At 41.6% G+C, this 27,134-nt stretch overlaps 1 protein-coding gene across 4 annotated transcripts in view; it reads right to left on the bottom strand.

Annotated features, from left to right (window-relative positions):
• Positions 1-9,268: 9,268 nt before the first annotated feature.
• LOC139409387 (volume-regulated anion channel subunit LRRC8C-like) overlaps positions 9,269-27,134 on the bottom strand; it is a 30,551-nt gene continuing 12,685 nt past the window's right edge. Inside the window, exons 2-7 of one of the 4 annotated variants that reach the window (XM_071154475.1) lie at positions 22,437-22,579; positions 17,789-18,163; positions 17,015-17,613; positions 16,283-16,604; positions 13,138-13,500; positions 9,269-12,924 (exon numbers count right to left, since the gene is read on the bottom strand). In XM_071154475.1, coding sequence (XP_071010576.1) covers positions 12,358-12,924; positions 13,138-13,500; positions 16,283-16,604; positions 17,015-17,613; positions 17,789-18,163; positions 22,437-22,574 — 2,364 coding nt within the window. In that variant the 5' untranslated portion in view covers positions 22,575-22,579 and the 3' untranslated portion in view covers positions 9,269-12,357. Of the gene's footprint in view, positions 12,925-13,137; positions 13,501-16,282; positions 16,605-17,014; positions 17,614-17,779; positions 18,164-22,371; positions 22,416-22,436; positions 22,583-27,134 lie in introns of those variants that run through there. The other 3 variants (XM_071154474.1, XM_071154476.1, XM_071154477.1) reach the window with 3 other exon arrangements.

Here is a 27,134-nt window from a genome sequence, read left to right as displayed (position 1 = left end):
CCTGGTGGAGGAGGCACTCCACTTTACATGAGTTACAAGACAATAATATCCTAATGGAGTGGAAAATTCCACAGCTAATCTTTTCATGTGTATTAACTGATAACTGATTATAAGCAGATATTAAAAACAATTAAACTGCTTGAACCTCAGAACAGCCCGCCACTAGCTTGCGAGCTTCTAAGAAATACACACAAAATGTTCAAATACAATAGGTCATGGATTTCTGCATTAAAATATCAGTCTGTTTGGCTAGGCGGCAAATGGGCCAATCAAGTACCAATCGAGCAATGTATGTACTGATCGAGCAATGTATGTTGTCCCGAGAATGGAGAGTTTGATGAACTGGTGATCTCTCTTCTCTGCGTCTGAGGGCATTGTGTACATCAACAGGGTACGGATATCATCAGCCTGAGGAAGGAGGAGGATGTGGTCAGAGGGAGAGTTACTGGGTGATAAGGGGTTTCCCCAGCCATGTGTGTCAAAATATATTTGATGGGAATTATTATGAACAGACTACGTCCTTGTCAGACAGTTGTGTAACTAGAAAAATATAACACATGCATACATTCACTATGTCTACCATTTTGAACAAAAAACTAATGACAGCTCTTGTTTATGTTGAAAATCAACATATAATACTGATAGTAAGACTTTTAATTTAACATCTTTGTTACGTTCCCCAGTTTCTGTGTTGTGGTTTTGTATGTGTGTGTTGCAGGATGGCTTCCTGAAATTCCCACAAGCAGCTGATTGGTCGGCCCCAATGATGATTGGAGAGCTGACCCCGCCCCCTCGTCAGGATACAGGTGAATCCCATTAGACTCCTTCTCCAGCTATATAAGCCAGTGTTCTGCTGCTCAGAAGAGAGCTGAGGGTTATATCATATGTTGGCTGTTTCTCAGAAAGAGATTTGGTATGTACTATGTTAGTTGTTGCTGAGAGAGCTGATTGTTATGTGTTAGTTTGTTGCTCAGATAGAGAGGGTTTCTTTAATGTCTTGAGTTTTTTCTCAGTCTTTGTTGTAAAGTAGTTTGTATTATTCTGTTTCATTTGTTCCCAGGGGGGAAGGGGAAGGCACCTAGGGAGTGCTTAGGAAAGAGGCCTGCTGGCATACATAACCCGTAGTGTTCACTGTCTTTGCACACTAGGTAAGACCTGGGCGGACCACCCCTTGTATTTTGGTTAGCGCACCAGGTGGTGCTAAGTTAAGTAGTGGGTAGGCAGGTAAGGTAGGAGAGGGGGATTTGATATTTACTTTCTTCGCTTTGGTTCCATCCAGCCCCTTTTCCCAAAAATTACCATGTGACAGAATAAATTCCTTGTAAACGGTACCATTCTTAGCCTTTGTCATTCCTACTCAAACCTACAGTCCCATACCCCTTTCACTCCACGGGGAGTTGAGTTGTAGCAGGGTGTTGCGTTCCCTCTAGGAAGAGGTGTACGTAACAATCATGTTATCTACTGTTAGCACTAGCAGAGAAAGGATGGGTATCGTGGCCAGATCAGGTGGTCTGTCTCTCCTGCTTCTTCATGATAGGGTCAGTTGTGGGCCAGCAGTAGAGCACACAGCAGATTACCACATAAGCCACCTTGGTTATCTACACAGGATGGTATTTTACTTAGTTTCACAGATGCCAGGAAGATGAGGCATTGTTCTCAACTCTTCCAGGCTCTCTCGAGTCACGCACCACATCTTGTCTATAGAATGCCAGCTTTTAGGTTTTTAATCACAAAGATCAATTGTCAGCTTCAAGCCATCTCTAGTAGAACCCATGTCCTCAACACCCAGACTAGCTGCAGGGTGCTAGAGTGGAGGGAAGACCATACAACACAACATTAGCAGGACAGAAATATCTTACTGTTAGGTAAATAATTGTTACATATCCAACATAAGGTGAATACAATTTTTCCCTCAAGTGACAGCGAGGAAAGGAGGGGGAGAGGATATGATTTAACCTAATGACTTGCCCAAAAATGTATGACATCCAAGCGGTTACATAGCTAGGCTTTCCACAAGGTCACATTGTGGGTGTTTTTCCATTGTATGTGCTGTACGGTTTTGTAAACACAACAATCACACAAGCCAACAATCACACAAGCCTGATGACACCTAAGCTGTTAAATATCCTAGGCCACAAGGTCACACTGTAGGTATTCTGTATCAGGTATGAAGGTAAGACGCAGATGCAGACAATGTCGAATTAACAATGGTTTAATAATCCAACAGGGGCAAGCAATAGACAGGCAGGGCTCAGTAAACCAGAGGTGGGTACCGGACGGCAGGCAGGCTCAGGGTAGGCAGAGGTCAATAATCCAGAGGTGGGGCAATGGTGCAGGTCGGCAGGCAGAGTGGTCAGGCAGGCGGGCTCCGAGTCAGGACAGGCAAGGGTCAAAGAAAAGGAGAAACTGGGAAAAGCAGGAGCTGAGGCAAAACTGCTGGTTGACTTGACAAACTGGCAACAGATTAACAGAGAACATGTGTATAAATACACAGGGTATAATAGGGAAGATGGGCAACACCTGGAGGGGGATGGAGACAATCACAAAGACAGGTCAGACAGAAACAGATCAGTGTCAATTCTGTATGCATTGTCTGTTATAAAACCATATTACAAACCGTACAGCATGTAAAACGTCTTCAAAAGCCTGATGTAATCTTTGAGTTGACGGACCCTGTATTAGGCAGCATTATGCAAACGGATGAGGCCTCCCTTGTCCTGTGCGTTAATGTTAGCCCTTTGCTTCTGGAGATACTCTGCCACCTCCAGGTTGTTGTAGCCAGCTGAGGTGGGAAACAAGAGGAATGTCAAAATAAAACTGTCAGTCTGCCTTACAAAAAACTTTAAAACGCAAGATCTTCCTGTATAGGCCGTCAAAGTAATAACACAGCTCCTCATTTCCCAAAGTCCCCGGGTTTGATGACCTGGCTGTCATCCTTTTATGCATTTCTGTTTATGAGTAGGTGTCTAAAAGGTGTGCTGTCCACATTTGCCTTGAAATTAATTGAATTAAATGTTTTTTAAAAACAGTCAGTAGTCTATTTTTATTTTCACATCCACATGAAATAGCCTAGCCTATGCTGAATAGGCGGAACAAAGCTATTCACAAGTTATAACATGGCTGATTGTGTTGTCTTCACGTAATGTCAACCAGACCTCTTTGAATGCAAAATATTTTAAATGATTAGTCAAAGTATATTAGCTCACGTTCATTGTCATGATCCAATTTGTGTCAGATTGAATGCACATTTCATGGCACTAGTATTCCACGATGAAGTTGCCGTTTCTGGGGCAAAGAAGGCTCGTAGTGTCAACGTCTGACACCTTGGGTTCAGACACAATAAGTTGGTTTGGAGTGTTTATAAGGTGTTTTAGCCATTTTCAGAATGCATTGAGTTCAATAGCAATGTTGACAACATAACATGGATTGACAATTACATCAATAACTCCAATAATCCATTAAAAAAAAATGCATTGGAGATTCTACAATTAAGGAAAGAGTGATAAAGGGTCCACATTTAAAAACCGAGGATCAACTCTTTTTAACGGTACAAAAAAGTGAGTGACCAGCCATAGAAAATTGAGTTTACAAAAAGTGTAGATTAGCTTAGGCTCTTAGGCTCTGGATGCAAGTCTGACATCCAAATAAGAGTTATAAAGATATGTTTAATGCAATACATTTTTATTTACAAATGTTTGTAAAGTCATTATCTAGTCTAGTCATAATCTATTACAATCAGTGGCTAATGGCTATATCATAAATGTTGGCCCTACAAAACCTTCCTTCATCTACTTTGATTATGAGTTTTGTTTTCACATACACATGAAATGACCATGCATGACATACTGTACAAAACAATTATTCATGTTGAGTAAGCTTTGCATTCATATTGGCTCACGTGCATTCACAGGTTATAGCTAACACATGGCTGATTGTGAAATGTTCACATAATAGCAACCAGAGCTCTATGAACGTGAATTTATTTTCATGATTAATCTAAATATTTTAGCTGATGCTGGTTGTTGTAGTATATAGTACCGCACACTTATACTATCAGTGACAAGCGCGTAGTAATACAGGGTTGTCATACAGTTGTAAAGTGGTTCTGGTCTTGAAGCTATCGATGAATGAACATGTAATCTGAGGTCAACTAAGTAACTTAATTTGGTCCTCTGTAGCTGTTGGTAGAGCCTTGCAATGCCAGTGTAGTGGGTTTGATTCCTGGCACCACCCATAAGTAAAATGTATGCAAGCATGACTAAGTCACTTTGGATAAAAGTCATTAGATTATTATTATTTTGTATTTAAAGTCAAGCTTCACTAGTCATCTATATACCTACCTAGTCAATGAGTCCTCCAGTCATACGAATCCACAACATGGTCCGGTTTCAGAATTTCGTCGAGCACAAACAACGGAGTTAACATAAAAACAGCTGCCAAGCTAAAGGGGAGAGGCTATATGGACATGCCTGGTGCCCAAATTGATGACTTATGTCGAATGGATTTGGTTCAGTAAATTGTCCTGATGAACCCTTCTTAGCTAGCCAGCAACAATAGCATGGTGCGATTTAAAACTTGTAAAAGAAAGTATTTATTTCGATGGGCGAGGGAGAAATAACCTGCAGTATTGGATCACCATCTAGAATCTGGATGTCACAGTACTGCTGCTCAAAGGGGAGCGTTTGCCCTGCAAGCCGGCAACACAACAACACGGGGCACAGTGTGTCCTTCGCTCCTGATTCCCACCTGTTGAGCACTGCTGTCCTGCAGTAACTTAAGAGGGAAGTAACTAGATACTGTAGCTAATATCAGGCCAGGGTGACAGGCAGCTAAAGCACATCTGTTAATTTTGTAGTCCGATAAGTCCCGACTTCGGCAGACAAGTTTCAAATTCTCACTGAAGTTTCTAGCCACAAGCATGAACTAGCTAGCTGGGTAGGGCTCATCAAGGCAAATGACTGAACTGACAAACTAATCCTGGAGAACATCACATCCATGTAAACCCAGACGTCCCACCTGTCATACATGGCTGCAGAAATATTCAATGGGCAGTCATGGACAGACTAAAAAGATCACTGAATCAGCTACTGGAGGCTGATGTCATAGGATAGACCATGTGACAGAGCCCACTGCAGGGTATGCAGTCACAGGGAAGATTGGGAAACTACGAGTTTGCTTGGATCCCCACGACCTGAACAAAGCTGTTCTCCGGAAACACTACTCCATCCCAACTACAGAGGACATGCTGAGTAATCTGATTGGAAATATATTCATCATCTTGGTTGAAAAGGACGACTACTGGCAAGTGAAGCTAATCAAAGAGCCCTCACTGCTGTGTACATGTAACACTCCATGGGGACCATACAGGGTCAAATGCCTACTCTGCAGGATCAAATCATCCAATGAAGTGTTCCAGCAACACAACTGTGACATATTCAGAGACATCGAAGCTGTTCACACCATTGCAGATGACATGATCATCGCTGTAGCCACAGAGCAAGAACATAACAAGATACAAAATGTGATGGAAAGAGATGAGCAGGTCAACGTGACATTCAACAAGGAGAAGATAAAGTACAAGGTGAGCACTGTCAAGTTCATGGGCCACGTAATTACACTAGATGGCGTGAAAGCAGATGAAGGGAAGGTGCGAGCAATAGCTGAAATGCAGCCAGCTGCTAACAAACCAGCACTACAATGACTGCTGGGCATGACAAAGTATTTGACAGTACATCCCTGATGAAGCATCACTCACAGCATCACTACGATAGCTGCTACGCAAAGACATGGCCTGGCAATGGCAGCACGAGCTCCAGGAAGTGCTGAAGAAGCTCAAAACAGCTCTGATCCCTGCTCCAACACTGAAATTCTTTGATCCACAGAAACAACTCGTCATACAGGCCAACGTATCCAAAGACTGAGTAGGGGCGTGTCTACTGTCTACTACAAGAGGGACGACCGATCGCCTATGCGTCAATGCCCAAGTAGAATAGGAGCTATTAACCATTATGTTTTCTGCCAAAAGGTTCCACCAGTATGTGTACGGGATGAAAGTGAACGTACAGTCCAATCACAAGGCGCTATAGTCCATACTCAAGAAGCCACTGGGTATAGCACCATCCAGACTCCAGAGGAAGCTCCTCCAGCTGCAGAGGTAGGACCTGAACGTATCCTACACACCTAGGAAAAACATGATGCTCACCGATACGCTGCCACGAGCGGTCGTGGAGAGTCAACACACAGAGCCTGATGAAGTCACAGACGAGAAAATCATCTACACTCTGGAGGCAACAGACGCCCTTGATGAAGACATGCTGAAACATCTCAACGAGGCAATACAGAAAGATGACATTACAACTGCTACAAGGTTCACGGGAAAGGTTGGCCACAACAGAGAAATCAGCTCAACCCAAGACTGTATCAGTACTGGTCAATCAGAGACACAGCAGCAGAACAAAACAGAGTTCTGCTTGCAGGAGACAGAATCATCATTCCCAAAACAAGGAGAACAGTCATGCTACAGAAGCTTAACGGTGCTCATCGAGGAATGCAGCTCACAAAAGCTCATGCCAGGAATCACCTGTATTGGCCTGGAATGACAAGAGACATTGAACAAATGGTTGAAATGTGCACCACATGCCAACAGTATCAGCCCAAGAATCAGAAAGAGCCGCCACTCCCACATGACATTCCAGTGTTGCCTTGGCTGAAAGTGGCTGTAGACATCTTCAAGATCAGGGGTTAGTCATACCTGTTGATTACATGACCAAGTATCCCAAAGTGATGAACATTAAAGACAAAACAGCACATACAGCCAATCAGCATAATGAAGGGAGTGCACCCTAGAAATGGCATACAAAGCACTAATGGCATACCAAGCAATAGAATTAGAAGCTTTACATCAGCCTGGGGTATTAAACTGACTCATTCAAGCCCTGGCTAAGCACAATCGAATGGACTGACTCTCCCCAGCACAGATCCTCATAGGCAGAGTACTCAGGAGCACTCTTCAAACTTCCAGCAGAGTCCACCAACATGCAATACCACACCACATGGTATCCACACAACGCTACAGCATATACTGTACAAGAGTAGCAATACAGTCTCTTAGAAGAAAAATATTTAAAAAATATAAACAATTGGAACCAAGACTTAAAAATAACTGATACTGGCACATGGCATATGAGGGTGCAATGAGATAACAGGTGGGTTGGATGCTACTTTTCTAGTCAATCATTTTGAAAAAAATTATACTTAAAACTGTAAATCAACCAATCCTCCATAATTAACACAATGGAAAGGCCAAATGCTTTATTGTCCGAATGTTGAAAGTGTGTGGGCGACATAGAGAAATAAAATTGTGCCGTTTGAGACCATGTGACAGAAAGGGATGCGGGCGCTGGAGATGAGGTGTTAGCAGGTGAATCTGGACAGGAGTGATGTTGTGGATGTTTGTGTGCATCTGTATGTTGTCATTTGTATGTGGGTTAAACCACTACTATAACAAAGGTGCAAAACCACTCCCAGAGCTGCAACCAGGTGCTACAGTGCAGATGGAGTGTCCACAAGGATGGCATCCAGCTGTAGTCATGGCCCAATCATCAAGTTTGCGGACGACACAACAGTGGTAGGCTTGATTACCAACAACGACGAGACGGCCTACAGGGAGGAGGTGAGGGCCCTCGGAGTGTGGTGTCAGGAAAATAACCTCACACTCAACGTCAACAAAACTAAGGAGATAATTGTGGACTTCAGGAAACAGCAGAGGGAACACCCCCCTATCCACATCGATGGAACAGTAGTGGAGAGGGTAGTAAGTTTTATGTTCCTCGGCGTACACATCACAGACAAACTGAATTGGTCCACCCACACAGACAGCATCGTGAAGAAGGCGCAGCAGCGCCTCTTCAACCTCAGGAGGCTGAAGAAATTCGGCTTGTCACCAAAAGCACTCACAAACTTCTACAGATGCACAATCGAGAGCATCCTGTCGGGCTGTATCACCGCGTGGTACGGCAACTGCTCCGCCCACAACCGTAAGGCTCTCCAGAGGGTAGTGAGGTCTGCACAACGCATCACCGGGGGAAAACTACCTGCCCTCCAGGACACCCGATGTCACAGGAAGGCCATAAAGATCATCAAGGACAACAACCACCCAAGCCACTGCCTGTTCACCCCGCTATCATCCAGAAGGCGAGGTCAGTACAGGTGCATCAAAGCTGGGACCGAGAGACTGAAAAACAGCTTCTATCTCAAGGCCATCAGACTGTTAAACAGCCACCACTAACATTGAGGGGCTGCTGCCAACACACTGACTCAACTCCAGCCACTTTAATAATGGGAATTGATGGGAAATGATGTAAAATATATCACTAGCCACTTTAAACAATGCTACCTAATATAATGGTTACATACCCTACATTATTCATCTCATATGTATACATATATACTGTACTCTACATCATCTACTGCATCTTTATGCAATACATGTATCACTAGCCACTTTAACTATGCCACTTTGTTTACATACTCATCTCATATGTATATACTGCACTCAATACCATCTACTGTATCTTGCCTATGCCGCTCTGTACCATCACTCATTCATATATCTTTATGTACATATTCTTTATCCCCTTACACTTGTGTGTATAAGACAGTAGTTTTGGAATTGTTAGTTAGATTACTTGTTGGTTATTACTGCATTGTCGGAACTAGAAGCACAAGCATTTCGCTACGCTCGCATTAACATCTGCTAACCATGCGTATGTGACAAATAAAATTTGATTTGATTTTTGACAATGCCACCAGCCATAGTGCTCATTCTGTGCGTGATTTCCTGCAAGACAGGAATGTCAGTGTTCTGCCATGGCCAGCGAAGTGCCCGAATCTCAATCCCATTGAGCACGTCTGGGACCTGTTGGATCGGAGTGTGAGAGCTAACGCCATTCCCCCCAGAAATGTCCGGGAACTTGCCTTGGTGGAAGAGTGGGGTAATGTCTCACAGCAAGAACTGGCAAATCTGGTGCAGTCCATGAGGAGGAGATGCACTGCAGTACTTAATGTAGCTGGTGGCCACAACAGATACTGACTGTTACTTTTGATTTTGACCCCTCCCCCCTTTGTTCAGGGACACATTATTCAATTTCTGTTAGTCATATGTCTGTGGAACTTGTTCAGTTTATGTCTCAGTTTAATCGTATGTTCATACAAATATTTACACATGTTGAGTTTGCTGAAAATAAAAGCAGTTGACAGTGATAGGACGTTTCTTTTTTTGCTGAGTTTATTTGAACCAAAATGACAGAACCTTATAGCTCCGAGGTCTCGAGTTACTGGTAGGTAGGTATGTGTGGTTTATCTACAAAAGTAAAAAGGTACAAATAATAACACGCAATAATGTGCATAATTATGTGGCTGTTAACTGGTATAATATGAATATCAATGCAATGACAATATACAAATACAATGTAAATGAGTAAAGTTATACATAATTAGTGCAGCAATGCAACAAATCTCATGGCCAAGAGGCTGCAATAGCATGTGGCATAGAATACAAAAGCTAGAGCAAGCTAGCGGTGGCTACATAGCATAGCATATGGCAGGCAATCAAACAATATAAAGCTCACGAAAAGAATTCAAGCAGCAATGCAATAGCCACAAAAAAGAGGCCTTAATTAGCATAATATAAGCAAACGCTCAAAAGGTGTGTACAGTGATTTAAGGTGTGTCAATTAGCAACTACATGTAACAGAAAAAACAGATAAATTAATCAAAATGGCTACTTGACTTGGTGTTGGTACCATAGAGATAGTTAGAGGACGAAACATTGTATATATCCCATTATGTCGTCTGTGAGAGGGTAACCGAACCTATGGTAACCGAACCTAGAAAGTGAAAGAAATCTGTGGATGTGCCCTTGAGCAAGGCACTTAACCCTAATTGCGCCAAGGTTGCCGTTGATAATGGACATGACCCCACTCTCCGAGAGTGTATCAGGGGGAGTTGGGATACGCAAAAAACACATTTCCAAAAGGAAAAATATAACCCACCATGTATTATATTGGTTGCAGAACACGGGGGAGTTCTCATAGAGCACCAGCAAAAGAAGCCTCCATTTACATGTTGCTTATGAGTACATTTCAGACTACTTTAGGATTAAAATTTGATTTTAAGACTCGTAAGAATGTTTTGCTTAATATAATGTAAAAACTGCATTATACTTAAAAAGCTCAACTTCAACCAGTAAAATGGGTGTTAGCATTCTAGCTGGATACAAATAGGTATTTTTGCTAAGGTCACAAACAAATATAATCTTAACGACTGTTCATGCAATAATCAAAACAACATTGTAAGCATACAAGAACCCAAAGTAGGGTTTTTGTTTAGACGTAAATCTAGATATTACTTATAAACAAAAATGGTCGCAGTTGACGATGGGGTCTTTCTGCCTCCAAGAATCCTGTGCATCCTTGCCTGATGTGAGTGTGTCATGTACTGAAGAGTGGACTATGGGAAGCGCCATTGAGGGTATCTCCATTTTGAAGTAGTACATTTTCTTCTTCTACTACTTGAAGTTAGGGCTGGGCATGGCCTAAAAATTATATCTTGATTTTTTAAAAACTTGTGGGTGATTCCCGATATATATATCTTTCAATTTTTACATTTTTTTTCTCTAAATATGCTTTGTTGTACAATTAATGGTAAAATACACAGCATTTTAAATAGTCAGCAAAATTATATTTAGGCTCAATATAAGCCTTCCACAAGCATAAGACCCACTAATAAATGCAGTATTTTATCAAAAACTACTAACAATTAACTATGTAACACATCATCAAAAAATATTCTCAGACAAAAGTCAGATTCACTCCAATGTTGTTCTTTGGACTCATCACAATAGTCCCTAAAGAGTTAACATTGATGCATTCAAAAGATATTCACACTATACCAGCAGATGCACAGTAGCACATACGTTAATATGCTCAAATATGCTAAAAATACTTTAAGCATGCTTTCCAATGTGAGCTCACTGCCTCTATAATATCTGGCATGCTCACACGAGAGGGAACAGCTGTCGCTGGTCTACTTATTGTCCCCTATCCCACTCGCTCCACCCTCCGCGACCAAAAAAAAAAGCCAGTGAGATATCTCCTTTCCCTACAGTCTCTGGGGCACCCCTTCCGCAGGGTGAGGGCAATAAGTAGACCAGAGTGGCCCCGCCTAGATCAGGAAAAATGTGGGTGTGGGATGTTTCGCTTCTCTGCCGGAATAGAAAGGAGGTGCCCTCAAACCTGCCCGTTTTTGTATCTGGCCATAGAGCTGGTTAGAGGGCACACCTGTCATGAATGCCATCTGTCCTCAAGTGACCATAGAGATGGCTAGAGGACACAACTGCCTTGAATGCTTCTCTCCACTTTTACCCCACAGACTAGAGAATTCTTAACAATTTCCATTCTAGTATGCATTCTAATTTTCTGATTATAAGCCTGCAATCCATCCAGTTTATGTTGAATGAAGCGTGCTAGACAAACTACACAATACATTACAGTGTAATAAATACAAGTACAAGCAATCTAGTAATTGATATCATCTGATGGACAGTATACCTTAGCTTGGTCCCATATCTGTTTATGCTATCATTCCACTCCTTGCCACTCCATGTCATGCAAAACATTACGAGTACAAGCAGTCGAATGTTGCACAAATCAACGACTGTATATATGAATGGACAAAGACATCCATCACATGACACCATTCATTCCTATGTGAAGATGCAATAGCGCATTGACCACGAAGATTGACATTTTTTCATTCACTATAATGGGGATCCTGTTTTTTGCTATCAATGCCTGCAAAACTGCAGTCAGCCATGAACTTCCGTGGCTTCAATGAAAGTGGGCATTTGTTGTCCTCTGGCACAAATAGGCTGGTACCAGGGCTAAGTATACCTTGCCTGTGACTAATTATATTGTTAAGAACCATTAAATTACAACATAAAGCCATATTTCCTTCTGTTATATAGCAACACTTAGACATAATACTCAAAAACATACACCAATGAATATCATAACTGTTCCCCATTACGAACTGAGGGTATATAGTGTTTAGAGTTTGATCATGATGAGCTAAGTATACAGTAAAATCTACCATTTTGGTCGACTGTGATTGTCAGATTAAGACAAGATTGGCATTTCATTTTTGCACAGACATGTAAATTGGCTTGTCCAAGCCGGAATGGCCCATATGGCAGAAGCCAATCTCCTGTTTATGTAAGGCAGCTTGATGTGAAAGTACACCCCCTGGACAGGAAGCTAGTGTATGGCAGGGCCTTTTGCATAGATACTGTAAAGCATTTCACTCAGCCTTCATTTTGTCTCTGATATCCGAAGGCAAGGTTTCAAACAGGACGTCCTCCACCACTAGACCGCCACGCTTCAACGCCCGGCAGAACCGCAGCTCTGGAGGCAGGAGCTCAAAATGGTTGCCCTTCAGTTCCAGGTGTGTCAATAGAACCAGGTATGAGATCTTTGGTGAGAGCAAAGGCAGCATATTCTTGCCCAGCTTGAGGGTTTTGAGCTTCTTGCAAAAGAAGAGCTCGTCTGGGAGGTTCTCGATCTTGTTGCACGTGACAGAGAAGTACTGAAGACTCTGTAGGACGCCAATCTCCGGCGGAATGAACCGGATGTCGTTGTTGGACAGGTCCAGGTAACGAAGCTTGTTGCATAAGAACAGGTGCGGGGACAAGATCTCTATCTTGTTGTGGCTGAAGTAGAGGCGCTCCAGGCTGCCAAGCTTCTTGATGTGCTCAGGGATGTAGCAGATACTGTTGTGCCAGAGTTTCAGGCACGTCAGCTTGTGGAGGTGCTGGCAGCTGACTATCTCCTCAATGGAGCGCAGGTTGTTTTCCTTCAGGTCCAACTCCTGTAGAGTTAAGAGTAAAACATTTTTATTATAAGTGTCATTCCACAAAATTACAGCAATTGGCCATACATATATTTTTTTGCAACCCTAGTTGTGTGACACTATGCAATCATAGCAGGCAGTTATAGTAAATCACGCCTGTAGGCTGACTACTCAGAGTTTTGAGACACTGTAGACGATCATATCAGACAGTCATAGTATGGTATATCATACCTGTAGGTTCGTGAGGCTAAAGACAGCATGTGGGATGCGTTCCAGGTCACAGTGCACCAGCTCCAATTCAGTCAAGTTCACCATTTTCTTCAGGTTGTTGAGCATCACCAGCTTGGTGCCATCATTGTAGATGTACAGCCTCTGCAGGTGGCTGGACACATCTACGATGGACTGGGGGATCTTTGTAAAGTTACTTTTGAGCGAGAGTGTCTTCAGGTGCTTCAGCTCCCTCAGGGACTCCAGACCCACATTCTTCGAAGCGTCAGGACTCAATGAGCCAATGAGGTAGAGTTCCTCTAGATTCCGCAGGTGGTACAGCCAATGAGGCAGCTCCCTGCTGTCATCAAACTTTACCCTGAGCACCTTAGATAGAGATCGATAGATACTTCATTAATCCCTGTGTGGAAATTAAATGTCAACGACAACAGCAGACAAAATACACATGGGTTGTTACAATAAATTGAGTGCCTTTTGAGTCCCTTTGATATTTTAAGTATAAATTGTACACAAATGTTGAATTTTAAAAGCATCCCTGAGTCGCCTCTACACTGTTGATGTTGAGACTGGTGTTTTGCGGGTACTATTTAATGAAGCTGCAAGTTGAGGACTTGTGAGGCGTCTTTCTCAAACTAGACACTAATGTACTTGTCTTCTTGCTCAGTTGTGCACCGGGGCCTCCCACTCCTCTCTATTCTAATTAGACCCAGTTTGCTCTGTTCTGTGAAGGTAGTACACAGCGTTGTATGAGATCTTCAGTTTCTTGGGAATTTCTCGGAACAAGAATAGACTGACGAGTTTCAGAAGAAAGATCTTTGTTTCTGGATATTTTGAGCCTGTAATCAAATCCACAAATGCTGATGCTCCAGATACTCAACTAGTCTAAAGAAGACCAGTTTTATTGCTTATTTAATCAGGGGAACAGTTTTCAGCTGTACTAACATAATTGCAAAAGGGATTTCTAATGATCAATTAGCCTTTTTAAAATGAATAACTAGGATTAGCTAACACAACATGCCATTGGAACACAGGAGTGATGGTGGCTGATAATGGGCCTCTGTATGCCTATGTAGATATTAGATATATATAAAAATTCTGCCATTTCCAGGTACAATAGTCATTTACAACATTAACCATGTCTACACTGTATTTCTGATCAATATGATGTTATTTTAATGGACAAAAAAAATATTTTCTTTCAAAAACAAGGACATTTCTAAGTGACCCCAAACTTTTGAACGGTAGTGTACATTCAACACCGAGGCGCATACGCTGATTACTCACATAGATGCACATATTCCTTCAGGTTAAAGACCTTGTACAGTGCCTTCAGAAAGTATTCACACCCCTTGACTTTTCACATTTTGTTGTGTTACAGCCGGAATATGAACTTGATAAAAGTATGTTTTGGTCACTGGAATACCCCATAAAGTTAAATTATGTTTAACATTTTTTACAAATGAATAAAAAATGAAAAGCTGAAATGTCTTGAGTCAAAAAGTATATACCCCCTTTGCTATGGCAAGCCTTAATAAGTTCACGAGTAAAAACATGCTTAACAAGTCACAAAATAAGTTGCATGGCAATAATTGTGTTTAACATTATTTTTTTATGACTACCTCATCTCTGTACCCCACACTTACAATTATCTGTAAGTTCCCTCAGTCGAGCAGTGAATTTTGAACACAGATTCAACCACAAAGACCAGCCAGGTTTTCCAATGCCTCGCAAAAAAGGGCACCTATTGCTAGGTCTTATCAATACTTCCAGTCACTACAAAGATACAGGCGTCTTTCCTAACGGAGTTGCCGGAGAGGAAGGAAACCACTCAATGGTGACTTTAAAATGGTTACAGAGTTTAATGGCTGTGATAGAAGAAAACTGAGAATGGTTCAACAACATTGTAGTTACTCCACAATACTAATCGAATTGACAGAGCGAAAAGAAGTAAGCCTGTACAGAATGCAAATTTTCCAAAACATGCATCCTGTTTGCAACAAGGCACTAAACTAATACTGCAAAAAATGTGGCAAACAATTCACTTTTTGTGCCGAATACAAAGTGTTAAGTTTGGGGCAAATCCAATGCAAGACATTACTGAGTACCAATCTCCATGTTTTCAAGCATAGCGGTGAATGCATCATTTTATGGGTATGCTTGTAATCGTTAAAGACTGGGGAGTTTTTCAGGATAAAAAACAAAAACAGAATGGAGCTAAGCACAGGCAAAATCATAGAGGAAAACCTGGTTCAGTCTGCTTTCCACCAGACACTGAAAGACTAATTTACCTTTCACAGGACAATAACCTAAAACACAAGGCCAAATCTACATTGTAGTTGCTTACCAAGAAGTCGGTGAACGTTCATCAGTGGCCGAGTTACAGTTTTGACTTAAATCTGCTCACAAATCAAAGTGGTTAACTAACAACGATCAACAACCAATTTGTCAGAGCTTGAATTTTGAAAATAATAATTGCCAAAAAAAAAAATCTTTACAAATGTTAGAATTTTTCTTCTATCACGTATTTCGTGTAGACCGTTGACAAAATATAACAATTAAATCCATTTGAATCCCACTTTGTAACAACAAAATGTGGAAAATTACAAGGGGTGTGAATAACTTTTGAAGGCTCTATACCTAGGCCTAGGACCTCTAGACAAAGCGAGTGCATCAATATCCATAGGCTAGTTATTGGGTTCATAACAATACTTGACTCCAAAAACACTACAGTAAATACTACAGTAATGTCATCAAAAACACTACAGTAAATACTACAGTAATGTCATCAAAAACACTACAGTAATGTCATCAAAAACACTACAGTAATGTCATCAAAAACACTACAGTAAATACTACAGTAATGTCATCAAAAACACTACAGTAAATACTACAGTAATGTCATCAAAAACACTACAGTAAATACTACAGTAATGTCATCAAAAACACTACAGTAAATACTACAGTAATGTCATCAAAAACACTACAGTCCGCAAAACACTGCAGAAATTACTATAGTATATTCTGCATGATAAACTGGGTGGTTTGAGCCGGAATGCTGACCCACATACTGTACGAGACAAAAACAGAATACAATGTCAAGAGAAATAAAAAACCATGCCACACCAAATTCACTACCAGAAAAGCATACCTTGAGTTTCTCCTTGAGGAAGGAAGTGGCTGTGGTGTGGATCTTTAAGCAACACTGATACAGAGACAGCTCCTGGAGGTTTTCCAGCTGGGCGATGGAGGCTGGGATGGTTACGTTGTTGATGATCTCTAGCTTCAGGGACTGGAGCTCTGTCACCTCGAAGATGGTGTCCGGGAGCCCAGACAGCATGAACAGCTGCAGCTCCAGTCTGTCATTGTGGTTGGTCAGCAGTCTCTGACGCAGCTTCTCTGGTGTCCACTCGTGGTTCAGGTTCAGCTGTTTCAGTTTGTTCTCGCTGACCTCAGACAGGAACACTGCAAACCTGAGAGAGAGACCGAAAGAGAGAATAAGACGATTACTTTATTGTCCAAAAAACAATGTAAAATGATGTGCAATGGAAACTTTTCTTCTGCTTTATTCAAATCAAAATCATATTTGTCACATGCGCTGAATAAAACAAGTGTAGACCTTAGCATGAAATGCTTGCTTACAAGCCCTTTAACCAACAATGCAGAGTATTTAAAAAGTAAGTTTTAAAAATGTGCTAAATAAACTAAAGGAAAAATAGTGACACAATAACCCCTCCAAAGGGTTGGAGCAGAGGGCAGCTATGCATTAGCACATGAATAGTTTATTTTATAACTGGAGGCATTACATACTTATCAATAACAACAAAGAGCTGAATCACTTGAAAGAATTTACAATTGTCTAATTTAAGAAAAAGTTTTGCACCTCTTGGAATACAGTGGATCATACTGGTCGATCATGTGCAGCATGAAGGCAAAGTCATTCTTCACGTCTGGGATGTCATCGATTCCCGTTTCTTGCCTCACGTATTCAAAGGAGTACTCCTTCAGTGAGCGGTAGAAGAGCCAATAGGAAGTGTAGAGGCAGGTGAATCCGTACACAGCCACGAAGCACAGGTAACAGTACGACAACTTAGAGAACAGGTGGGCCATGGTGTGATTACAGGAGAAATGCTTATATCCCGTCATGTCCTGTATGTCCACACTGCACTTCACTGTGATCTGTACCTCAGAGACTAAAGCACTGTTATACGCGATGATGAGGAGGAACTTGAACACTTTGAGAACAGTCTGGCGAACATACATAACATAGAGGATGTCCCCCTCTTCGACGTGCAGGCGGAACTTCTTCACCTTCTCAAATAGAGCTTTGGCCTGTTCTCCTTCCTTCTTATCCAGGGCGCTGGCTGTGGGCTTGTCCACTACGATCTTCTCTGGAATGGATTTGAGGGACTGGGTCTTCTCCAGGTTGTCCAGGTTCCCCTCTACAGACACGTTGAGGATCGCCCTACTCTTCTTGATGTCCTTGAATCAATTCATGAATTAATGGATTAATGCATTTTATTTCAAATATATACAATATAGGGCTGTTTTCTGGGATACAGATTGAGCCTAATCCTGGACAAAACATAATTTTACGCATGCACACACGCACACACAGTAAATACATACAAGACATACAAACACATACCAACAATACCTTCTCCTCTGGGTTCTCTCCAGACACCTCAGACAGAGCTCTGGTAGTCCAGGGGGAGTCAAAGCACTTTCCCAAGATGGAGATGAAATGCTCTATCTTAGAGCTGGAGCCTGGGAACTTGAACCAGAAATTGCTACACACCATGAAGATGAGGGTGTGTATGAGGACTAGGTAAGGGAAGTACTTGGCGTACCAGTGCAGAGCTTTCTCGTAGCACATCTGGTTGATGAAGCTATACTGCTGGAAGTCCAGGTTCGTTTTCCGGCCCATCATCTCGTGCACATCCGGCTGCACAGCAGTTTTATTTGGTAAGAGTATTGTTTGGTTGTAGATGGTCATTTTTTGGGGAAGGCAGATGATTTTGTCCTGCCTCACCTGAAAGCAGACAAAGAACAAACAATAACTCCGTAAACCAAAATTGTTTCTGTGAAAGTTCCAAGAACATTCGTTAGGTCACAACAAATGTTCTCATAACACAAAAACTGTCCAGTTGTGCTGATGATTATACAATGTTTGAATGTATTTAACCATCTGTTTCCCATCATGTCCTTGTCGGAGATTGTTTGTATGTTTGTGTATTATGTACTGGTGCGCGACAGGCTCTTGTCCCCACTTTTATTTATCTTGTAATTTTGGTTATGGAGTTTTGTTAAGTCTATTAAACAACTCCATTTATACCAAGTTCGATTCTCCTGCACATGACTTCCCTGCCACCTACACACACGCTATTACAGAATCTCCGACCAGGACATGATGGGAAACAGAGGGTTAAATACACATGTAATTCATGGGATTGGAACCAGGTGTGAAGGAAGACAAGACAAAACAAATGGAAAATGAAAAATGTATCAGTGATGGCTAGAAGATTGGTGATGTCGACCGCCGAACACCGCCCGAACAAGGAGAGGGACCGACTTCGGTAGAAGTCGTGACAATAACTATGCACTCTCCTCAAACAATTGCATGGTATTCTTTCATTGTAATAGCTGCTGTAAATTAGACAGTGCAGTTACATTAACACAAATTAAAGCTTTCTACCCATATCAGATACTGTATGTCTATGTCCTGGGAAATGTTCTTGTTAATTACAACCTCATGATAATCACATTAGACTACGTTAGCTCAACCGTCCAGTGGAGGGGACACCAATCCCATAGAGGAAGATAAATAGGTTACATGGGCCTATATATTTCAAATCATATTGAAATAGATTCTACAGTATGTTCAATCAATTGAGTTCTATTTTGACAATAGGCTACGGTCTCTAATTAATGACTCAGTGTATTGCATGTGTAACATGTGCACAAGGATGTCCCCGATCGGTAATTTAGCGCATTCTTATTGGGTAAGCATTATAAGCCAACTCGATATTTGAAGCCATATGTGGTAATATCTCTAGGAGCTGATCCGTCATCAGTATTGCAGCGTAAATCTAATGTTATGGTAAAATTTGAATGGAGTAAGCTGATCCGAGAGCAGCGCTGCTTTTCTTTTGATTTTATCAGTATCGATAAATGGTCTAACGACACATTTAGCGAACGTTCTCTCTATGTGGTGTTTGGGAAACGCATTTTACATCTTTAGCTGTTGTAGGAATGATGCATCGTTAAAACAATCGTAAGCCTAAGTTCCATTGTTATCAGGAAACCAGGCCATGTCTCATTTTCTGCTCTGACGTCACTGGTAGAGATGTGACTCAGACAGGAAATAACCAATTAGTGCTTTAGCCAACCGCAGACTGAAGAGGGAGACACTCACTCTAATGCAATACTGTACCAACAAATTCATTTGTTATGCTTTGACCTGCCATTGCATCTTTTATAAACACTTACAACATATAGATATTTGTTTCTATTGAGATCATATATGAATAATGGACCCAAGTTGTGGTGATGTAATTATAGTGAGAAAAAACAAATGTAATTGTTTTCTTCTTCAGCTTCGAAAGGTTTTACATAGATCCAGATCAGTGACATGTGGTTTATGGGACAGAGGAAATTAGCCTCATGGTTGTGCTGCAGCAGTACAGGGCAGGAAAGGAGAAACACAGTCAGGCCTGCTGAGTATAATCTCTGGAGAGAGGAGCAGCATAATTATTTCTCTCCATATATACTCTCTCTCTCTCAATCTCTCATCTTGCTCACTTTCTCTCACTCTCACTATCCCTTTCCCTCTCACTCTCTCCCCTCTCTTACTCTCACTCATTCTCCTGCTCTGTCTCTCTCTACCCTCCCTCCTTCTCTCCCTATATGTGGTAGCTAGCGTGTAGAGCTATTCTTTGGCTTCTCTCTGTTAAAATGTCCCTTTGGTGAAGGTTAACACTGGTTCTGCCAATCTAAACTCAGACATAAAGGCAGGAAATGTATTAATTAGAGCTAGTACACTGTCTTATTTGACAAGGCTGCAGTTCACCAATATAAACTAATGGAAGTTATCACATGGGTGGTGTTTTGACAAACTGGTCCCAGGCAGTGGTGTAAAGTCATTTTTTTGGAGTATCTGTACTTTTTATATTTTTGTACTTTTTCTCCACTACATTCCAAAGAAAATAATGTACTTTCTCCTCCATACATTTTCCTTGACACCCAAAAATACGTTACATTTTGAATGCTTAGCAGGACAGGAAAATAGTCTAATTCACGCACTTAAAGAGAAAATACCTGGTCATCCTTACTGCATCTGATCTGGTGGACTCACTAAACACGAATGCTTTGTTTGTAAATGATGTCTGAGTGTTGGAGTGTGCCCCTGGCTGACAGTAAATAAAAAATGAAATTGTGTCTGGTTTGCTTAATATAAGGGATTTAAAATGGTTTATACTTTTGATACTTAAGCATATTTCAGCAATTACATTTATTTCTGATACTTAAGTATATTTAAAACCAAATGCTTTTTTACTTTTACTCAAGTAGGATTTTACTGGGTGACTTTCAGAGGAGCCTCTTAAAGAAGAAGTTACAGGTCTGTGAGAGCCAGAAATCTTGCTTGTTTGTAGGTGACCAAATACTTATTTTCCACCATCATTTTCAAATAAATTCATTAAAAATCCTACAATGTGATTTTCTGGATTTTCTTTCCTCATTTTGTCTGTCATAGTTGAAGTGTACCTATGATAAAAAAATGACAGGCTTCTCTCATCTTTTTAAGTGGGAGAACTTGCACAATTGGTGGCTGACTAAATACTTTTTGTTGCCCCACTGTAGATGGAGCCCCTATGGGCACTGGTCAAAAGTAGGTCACTACTTAGGGAATAGGGTTCATTTGGGATGTAACCCAGAATCGGCAGATCGAGTTCCACCATCTCCAATTGATCAGAGTGGTGAAGAGAAGTGACAGGTTATGGGCAGCTGGAATCATGACTACATCCCAAATGGCCTCCTATTCTGTATTTATTGCATTACTTTTGACCAGTGCACTATAGGGAATAGGGTGCCATTTTGGACAAATCCCATCTGTTTATGAAGAGGGGGTGGGGCAGGCGAGGTGCCATTTTTGGTGCGCGGTGCAGTGTGTGTTTCCCATGTGTTCCCCATGTGTTTATGAAGAGGAGGTGGGACAGGTGGTGGGGGCCATGTTTGGTGCACGGTGTGGTCTGTGTGTGTTTCTGTGTGTTTGTTTGTGGAGTGCAGAAATTTCTTCCCCTTCCGCTGGTAAACGCCAGCCAGACTGCTGCTTATATGACCCTAACCTCCTCCCCAGGCTTGAATTGATGGGAAGTAAAAAAAAAAGAAAGAAATGAAAATCACCCATCAAAATGAATGTTCTATCACAGCATACATACTATTTTTGCAGTGCCCAATTTATTCTTAGTTCGGGGATATAAAGTTTATATTTGATAACTTTCTGAAATTCCCAAACTCACTTCCTTGTTTAGCACATTACTTGCTATGCTCGCACATTGAAATCCACAAAGAGGGGGAGGTTCTAGATGGTGCTGGAGTGAAAGATCAGCCAATTAAAACCTGCAGATGTTTTCTCCAGGCCTGCCATTGACTGCCATTTAAGTCCCGTTCTGAGGTGCTCTGAAACCAGATGTCTCACCAGAGAGAGCCCGCTGGTGGGTGAGATTAACATGAACCCAACATTGGGTTGTTTGTCACTGCAGGACCGGCCACAATAAAAGGTCTAGAGCTGTCACCCTAATTACTTCTTATTTACCATTTATTTTAATATCTGCTGTTCAGCAAGTCACTTTAAGACTTGATTTAAGCATTTCAACATATCTCGAATTATAGCTAGGTGGTACTAGCAGATGAAGTATACATAATATATGCTATAAAAACATGACTGTACTATACACAGAACATAAGGCAGACTATATGAACTACAAGAGTAAAACTTAAAATTACATAATTACAACCAGAAATCTGAAACATAACATAACTTCAACCAGTTTTGACCTCTGGGTATAGGCGTATGCTACAAAATGTTTAGAATGTGTATGCACCTCATAGAAACAATTGCTTGTTCATAAATACTTTATTGGAAGAGATTTTGAAGCTGTCTGATGCTACTGACCTGTCGGGTGCATCCGAACACTCCGATCATTAGCATGACCACAGAGAGGTAGTCTGTGCACTAACCTGTAGGGTGCATCCGAACACTCCGATCATTAACATGACCACAGAGAGGTAGTCTGTGCACTCACCTGTAGGGTGCATCCGAACACTCCGATCATTAACATGACCACAGAGAGGTAGTCTGTGAACACATCCCACCAGGGCTTCAGAACCCGGAACTGTGGCTGCTGCTCTGAGAACTGCCGGAACTCCGTCACAGGAATCATGGCTCCTGCTGGGACAGAGCTGACATTGGGATTGTTTGCAAACAATGCATTTGTAAATAAACAATGTATAGCTTAAAAATATGTTTAGTCCTTGCGTGCCAGTTATTACAACCATAGCTCAATTTATGAATTGAAGTGTGGTGACATTTCTCCATCCTCATCCCTTTGCTTTGGAGCAAACCAAGTAGCAGGGCAGATTTTATTCCCCAACAAATTAAGGATATTGCCTTTAAACCTCCATTTAAATCCCCTTGTCACTTTCCTTGAGGATTCTGACCTATACTTTCAATATTGTCACGTATACTCCCTCTCTGGCCTCTAGGTCATCAGGCTGCTGATTATCCTGCACACCTGTCACCATCGTCATGTGCACCAGCGCCTCATGACACAACTAGACTCCATCACCTCCTTGATTATCTTCCCTGTATCTGTCACTCCCCTTGGTTCTTTTCTCAGGTGTTATTGACTCTGTTTCATGTCGGTGCGTTGTTTGAGTTTGGCGTGTAGTGTTTTGTTAATTTTTTAAAACACTCACTCCCTGTACTTGCTTCCCGACTCTCAGCGCACTCATTACAAATATGGCCAGCTTCCAGACTAGTTTGATAACGTTAAAGATTTGACTGTACAACAACCACACTCAATAAACTGGTGTGATGTATCAATAAACTGAGGCATGATAAAAGCAACATGCATGCCTTGCCCACCTGAGGATCTGTCTTTTCCTGTGTTTAGGGGTGCCAAATCCACTTGTCAGTTAAATCTTGCTGGATTGATTACTATGATTTTACTCCTGCGACTCTTTCATACTTTTGTTTGTGACTGACGTTTTTTCCCGGTAACATTACGACCTCAGAAATGTTTAAGTAATGATCTGTCAAAAACACCCCGGTAATGGCTGAAATGGGTTTCATGGAATACATTGGCTTAAAGTTGAATCTATAAGAACGCCAAAGCTTAGTCTAAGATTTAACACACCGTCTCGACACTTACTGTACATCACAAGAAAGAGAAGAAATAACTTTATTTTGATGGGTGTTCATTTGTGTAATTAAAACTAGGTACAATTTAATACAGTTGATACAGTTTGTCTACAAATTAGACAGAGCAAGTGTTTGGTAGTTGCAGCCAGGGACTTAGTGGAAGGGTAAATGCCATTTATGCCCCTTTTTATTTGTGAAATTGCATTTACTCAGCTTTTTATTTAGTTTATTATCGTTTGCCCACAAATTATTGCGTTCCCGAGCGTTTATCAACGGTCAGAACGCTCATATTATTGATCTGAGTTCTAATTACGCCTGCCTCTGCAAACGAATGGAATCATTATTACGTTATGCTTGTTATACTACAGCGACTGAAATGACTGCAACACTCAGAGCTGCAGTTAGTTTCAGAGTGTGTGGAAAGGAATAAGTTAGCCCTAAATATTTCTAAAATTAAAAGTATCGTATTTGGAACAATACACTCAATAAACCCTAAACCTCAACTAAATATTGTAAAAAATAATGTGGAAATTGAGCAAGTTGAGATGACTAAACTGCTTGGAGTAACACTAGATTGTAAACTGTCATGGTCAAAACATATTGATGCAGTAGTAGCTAAGATGGGGAGAAGTCTGTCTTTAATAAAGTGATGCTCTGCCTTCTTAACAACACTATCAACAAGGCAGGTCCTACAGGCCCTAGTTTGTCGCACCTTGACTACTGTTCAGTCATGTGGTGAGGTGCCACAAAAAAGGACTTAGGGAAATTGCAATTGGCTCAGAACAGGGCAGCACGGCTGGCCCTTGGATGTACACAGAGATCTAATATTAATAATATGCAAGTCAATCTCTCCTGGCTGAAAGTGGAGGAGAGATTGACTTCATCACTAATTTTATTTATGAGAGATATTGACATGTTGAATGCACCGAGCTGTCTGTCTAAACGACTGGCACACAGCTCGGACACCCATGCATACCCCACAAGACATGCCACAAGAGGTCTCTTCACAGTCCCCAAGTCCAGAACAGACTATGGGAGGCACACAGTACTACATAGAGCCATGACTACATGGAACTCTATTCCATATCAAGTAACTGACGCAAGCAGTAAAATTAGATTTTTTTTAAAACACATAAAAAACACCTTATGGAACAGCGGGAACTGTGAAGCAACACAAACATTGGCACAGACACACACACACACAAATATACGATAAGATACGCACTACACATACACCTGGGTTTAGTACTGTAGATATGTGGTAGTGGTAGAGTAGGGGCCTGAGGGCACACAGTTGTTGTGAAATCGGTGAATGTATTGTAATGTTTTTATAATGGTATAAACTGCCTTAATTTTGCTGGACCACAGGAAGAGTAATGGAGATCCATAGTAAATACAAATACAAATGTTTGCCTGATACCCCCAGATTTACATTGTTAGCAGCGCATTCATTCACCAACAGAAAACTGCCCACGGCACAGGCCGAGACGTGAAACAAACTACCTCAGCCCAGGCCAAAGCTGGCAAAATGTTCATCAACTCCTGCCTTGTCAACAGACATCCCTCAAACAAACAAAAAAAAATGATATGTCAGTCAGGTGGCTAGCTAGCTAGCTAGTTCAAGGGCTCTAGCTACTGTTAGCCAGATAGCTAGCTAACATTAGCTATAACTAGCTGGCTAGAAGGAAGAAGTTAGAACCTAACGTTAAAAGGAGCCTGACCTAAGCAGGAGCAGTTGACTGAAATTAAGATAGCTATAATCTTAACAAAAGACAGGATAAATAAATCCTCATAACAGAATACATTTGCTTTACTATCCAGGTTTCCATCCAACTGTTTTATGCGAGTAAAATACATTCCGGATTTTAAAAAATGTAATGACATGTCTGATGGAAACAGTACATTTTTGGTAAACTTTACAGATTGTTGACAAAACAAAATAGCCAGACAAGGTAGTATATTTTTGTCTGGGTAAAATTAATTATGTGAGAAATGCTTTTAATGTGCAAATATTGATATAATAACCATCATATCGAAGTAAACTTAGAGTCATGTGATGACGTGTGGACCTCCCACCTCGAGAAGTCTTATAAGGCTAAAGAGCAGCAGTAAAATAACAATAGCGAGACTATATACAGGGGGGTACCGGTACCGGTTAGTCGAGGTAATTGAAGTAATATGTACATGTAGGTAGAGTTATTAAAGTAACTATGCATAGATGATAACAGAAAGCAGCAATGGTGTAAAGGGGGGAGGGGGGCAATGCAAATAGTCTGGGTAGCCATTTGATTAGATGTTCAGGAGTGGCTTGGGGGTAGAAGCTGTTTAGAAGCCTCCTGGACCTAGGCTTGGCACTCCGGTACCGCTTGCTGTGCGGTAACAGAGAGAACTGTCTATGACTAGGGTGGCTGGAGTCTTTGAAAATATTTAAGGCCTTCCTCTGACACCGCCGGTATAGAGGTCCTGGACGGTAGGAAACTTTGTCCCAGTAATGTACTGGGCTGTACGCACTACCCTCTGTAGTGCCTTGCGGTTGGAGGCTGAGCAGTTGCCATAACAGGCAGTGATGAAATCAGTCAAGATGCTCTCGATGGTGCATCTGTAGAACCTTTTGAGGATATGAGGACCCATGCCAAATCTTTCCAGTCTCATGAGGGGGAATAGGTTTTGTCATACCCTCTTCACGACTGTCTTGGTGTGCTTGGATCATGTTAGTTTGTTGGTGATGTGGACACCAAGGAACTCGAAGCTCTCAACCTGCTCCACTACAGCCCCGTCAATGAGAATGGGGGCGTGCTCTGTCCTCTTTTTTCTGTAGTCCTCTTTTTCCTTCCACTCCTACGTTGTCTTGGCTGTGTGCTTAGGGTTGTCCTGTTCGAAGGTGAACCTTCGCCCCAGTCTGACGTCCTGAGTGCTCTGAGTACCCAGTCCCTGCCACTGAAAAACATCCCCACACCATGATCTTGCCAACACCATGCTTCACGATAGGGATGGTGCCATGTTTCCTCCAGATGTGATGCTTGGCATTCAGGCCAAAGTGTTTAATCTTGGCTTCATCAGACCAGGGAATCTTGTTTCTCATAGTCTGATAATCCTTTAGGTGACTTTTGGCAAACACCAAGAGTGCTGTCATGTGCCTTTTACTGACGAGTTGCTTCCGTCTGGGCACTCTACCATAAAGGCCTTATTGGTGGAGATGGTTGTCCTTCGAGAAGATTCTCCCATCTCCACAGAGGAACTCTGGAGCTCTCTCAGTGACCATCAGATTCTTGGTCACCTCCCTGACCAAGGCCCTTCTCCCCTGATTGCTCAGTTTGACCAGGCGGCCAGCTCTAGAGTCTTGGTGGTTCCAAACAAATTTGTTTTAAGAATGATGGAGGCCACTGTTTTCTCAGGGACCTTCAATGCTGCAGAATCGTTTTGGAAACCTTCACCAGATCTGTGCCTCGACACAATCCTGTCTCTGAGCTCTATGGACAATGTTACTTGGTTACTTGCACTGTCAACTGTGGGACCTTATATAGACAGGTGTGTGCCTTTCCAAATAATGTCCAATCAATTCTATATACCACAGGTGGAC

This window comes from Oncorhynchus clarkii, chromosome 5 (assembly GCF_045791955.1).
Source record: "Oncorhynchus clarkii lewisi isolate Uvic-CL-2024 chromosome 5, UVic_Ocla_1.0, whole genome shotgun sequence".
Lineage (NCBI taxonomy): Eukaryota > Metazoa > Chordata > Actinopteri > Salmoniformes > Salmonidae > Oncorhynchus > Oncorhynchus clarkii.
This window is presented reverse-complemented; position numbering and strand designations above follow the sequence as displayed.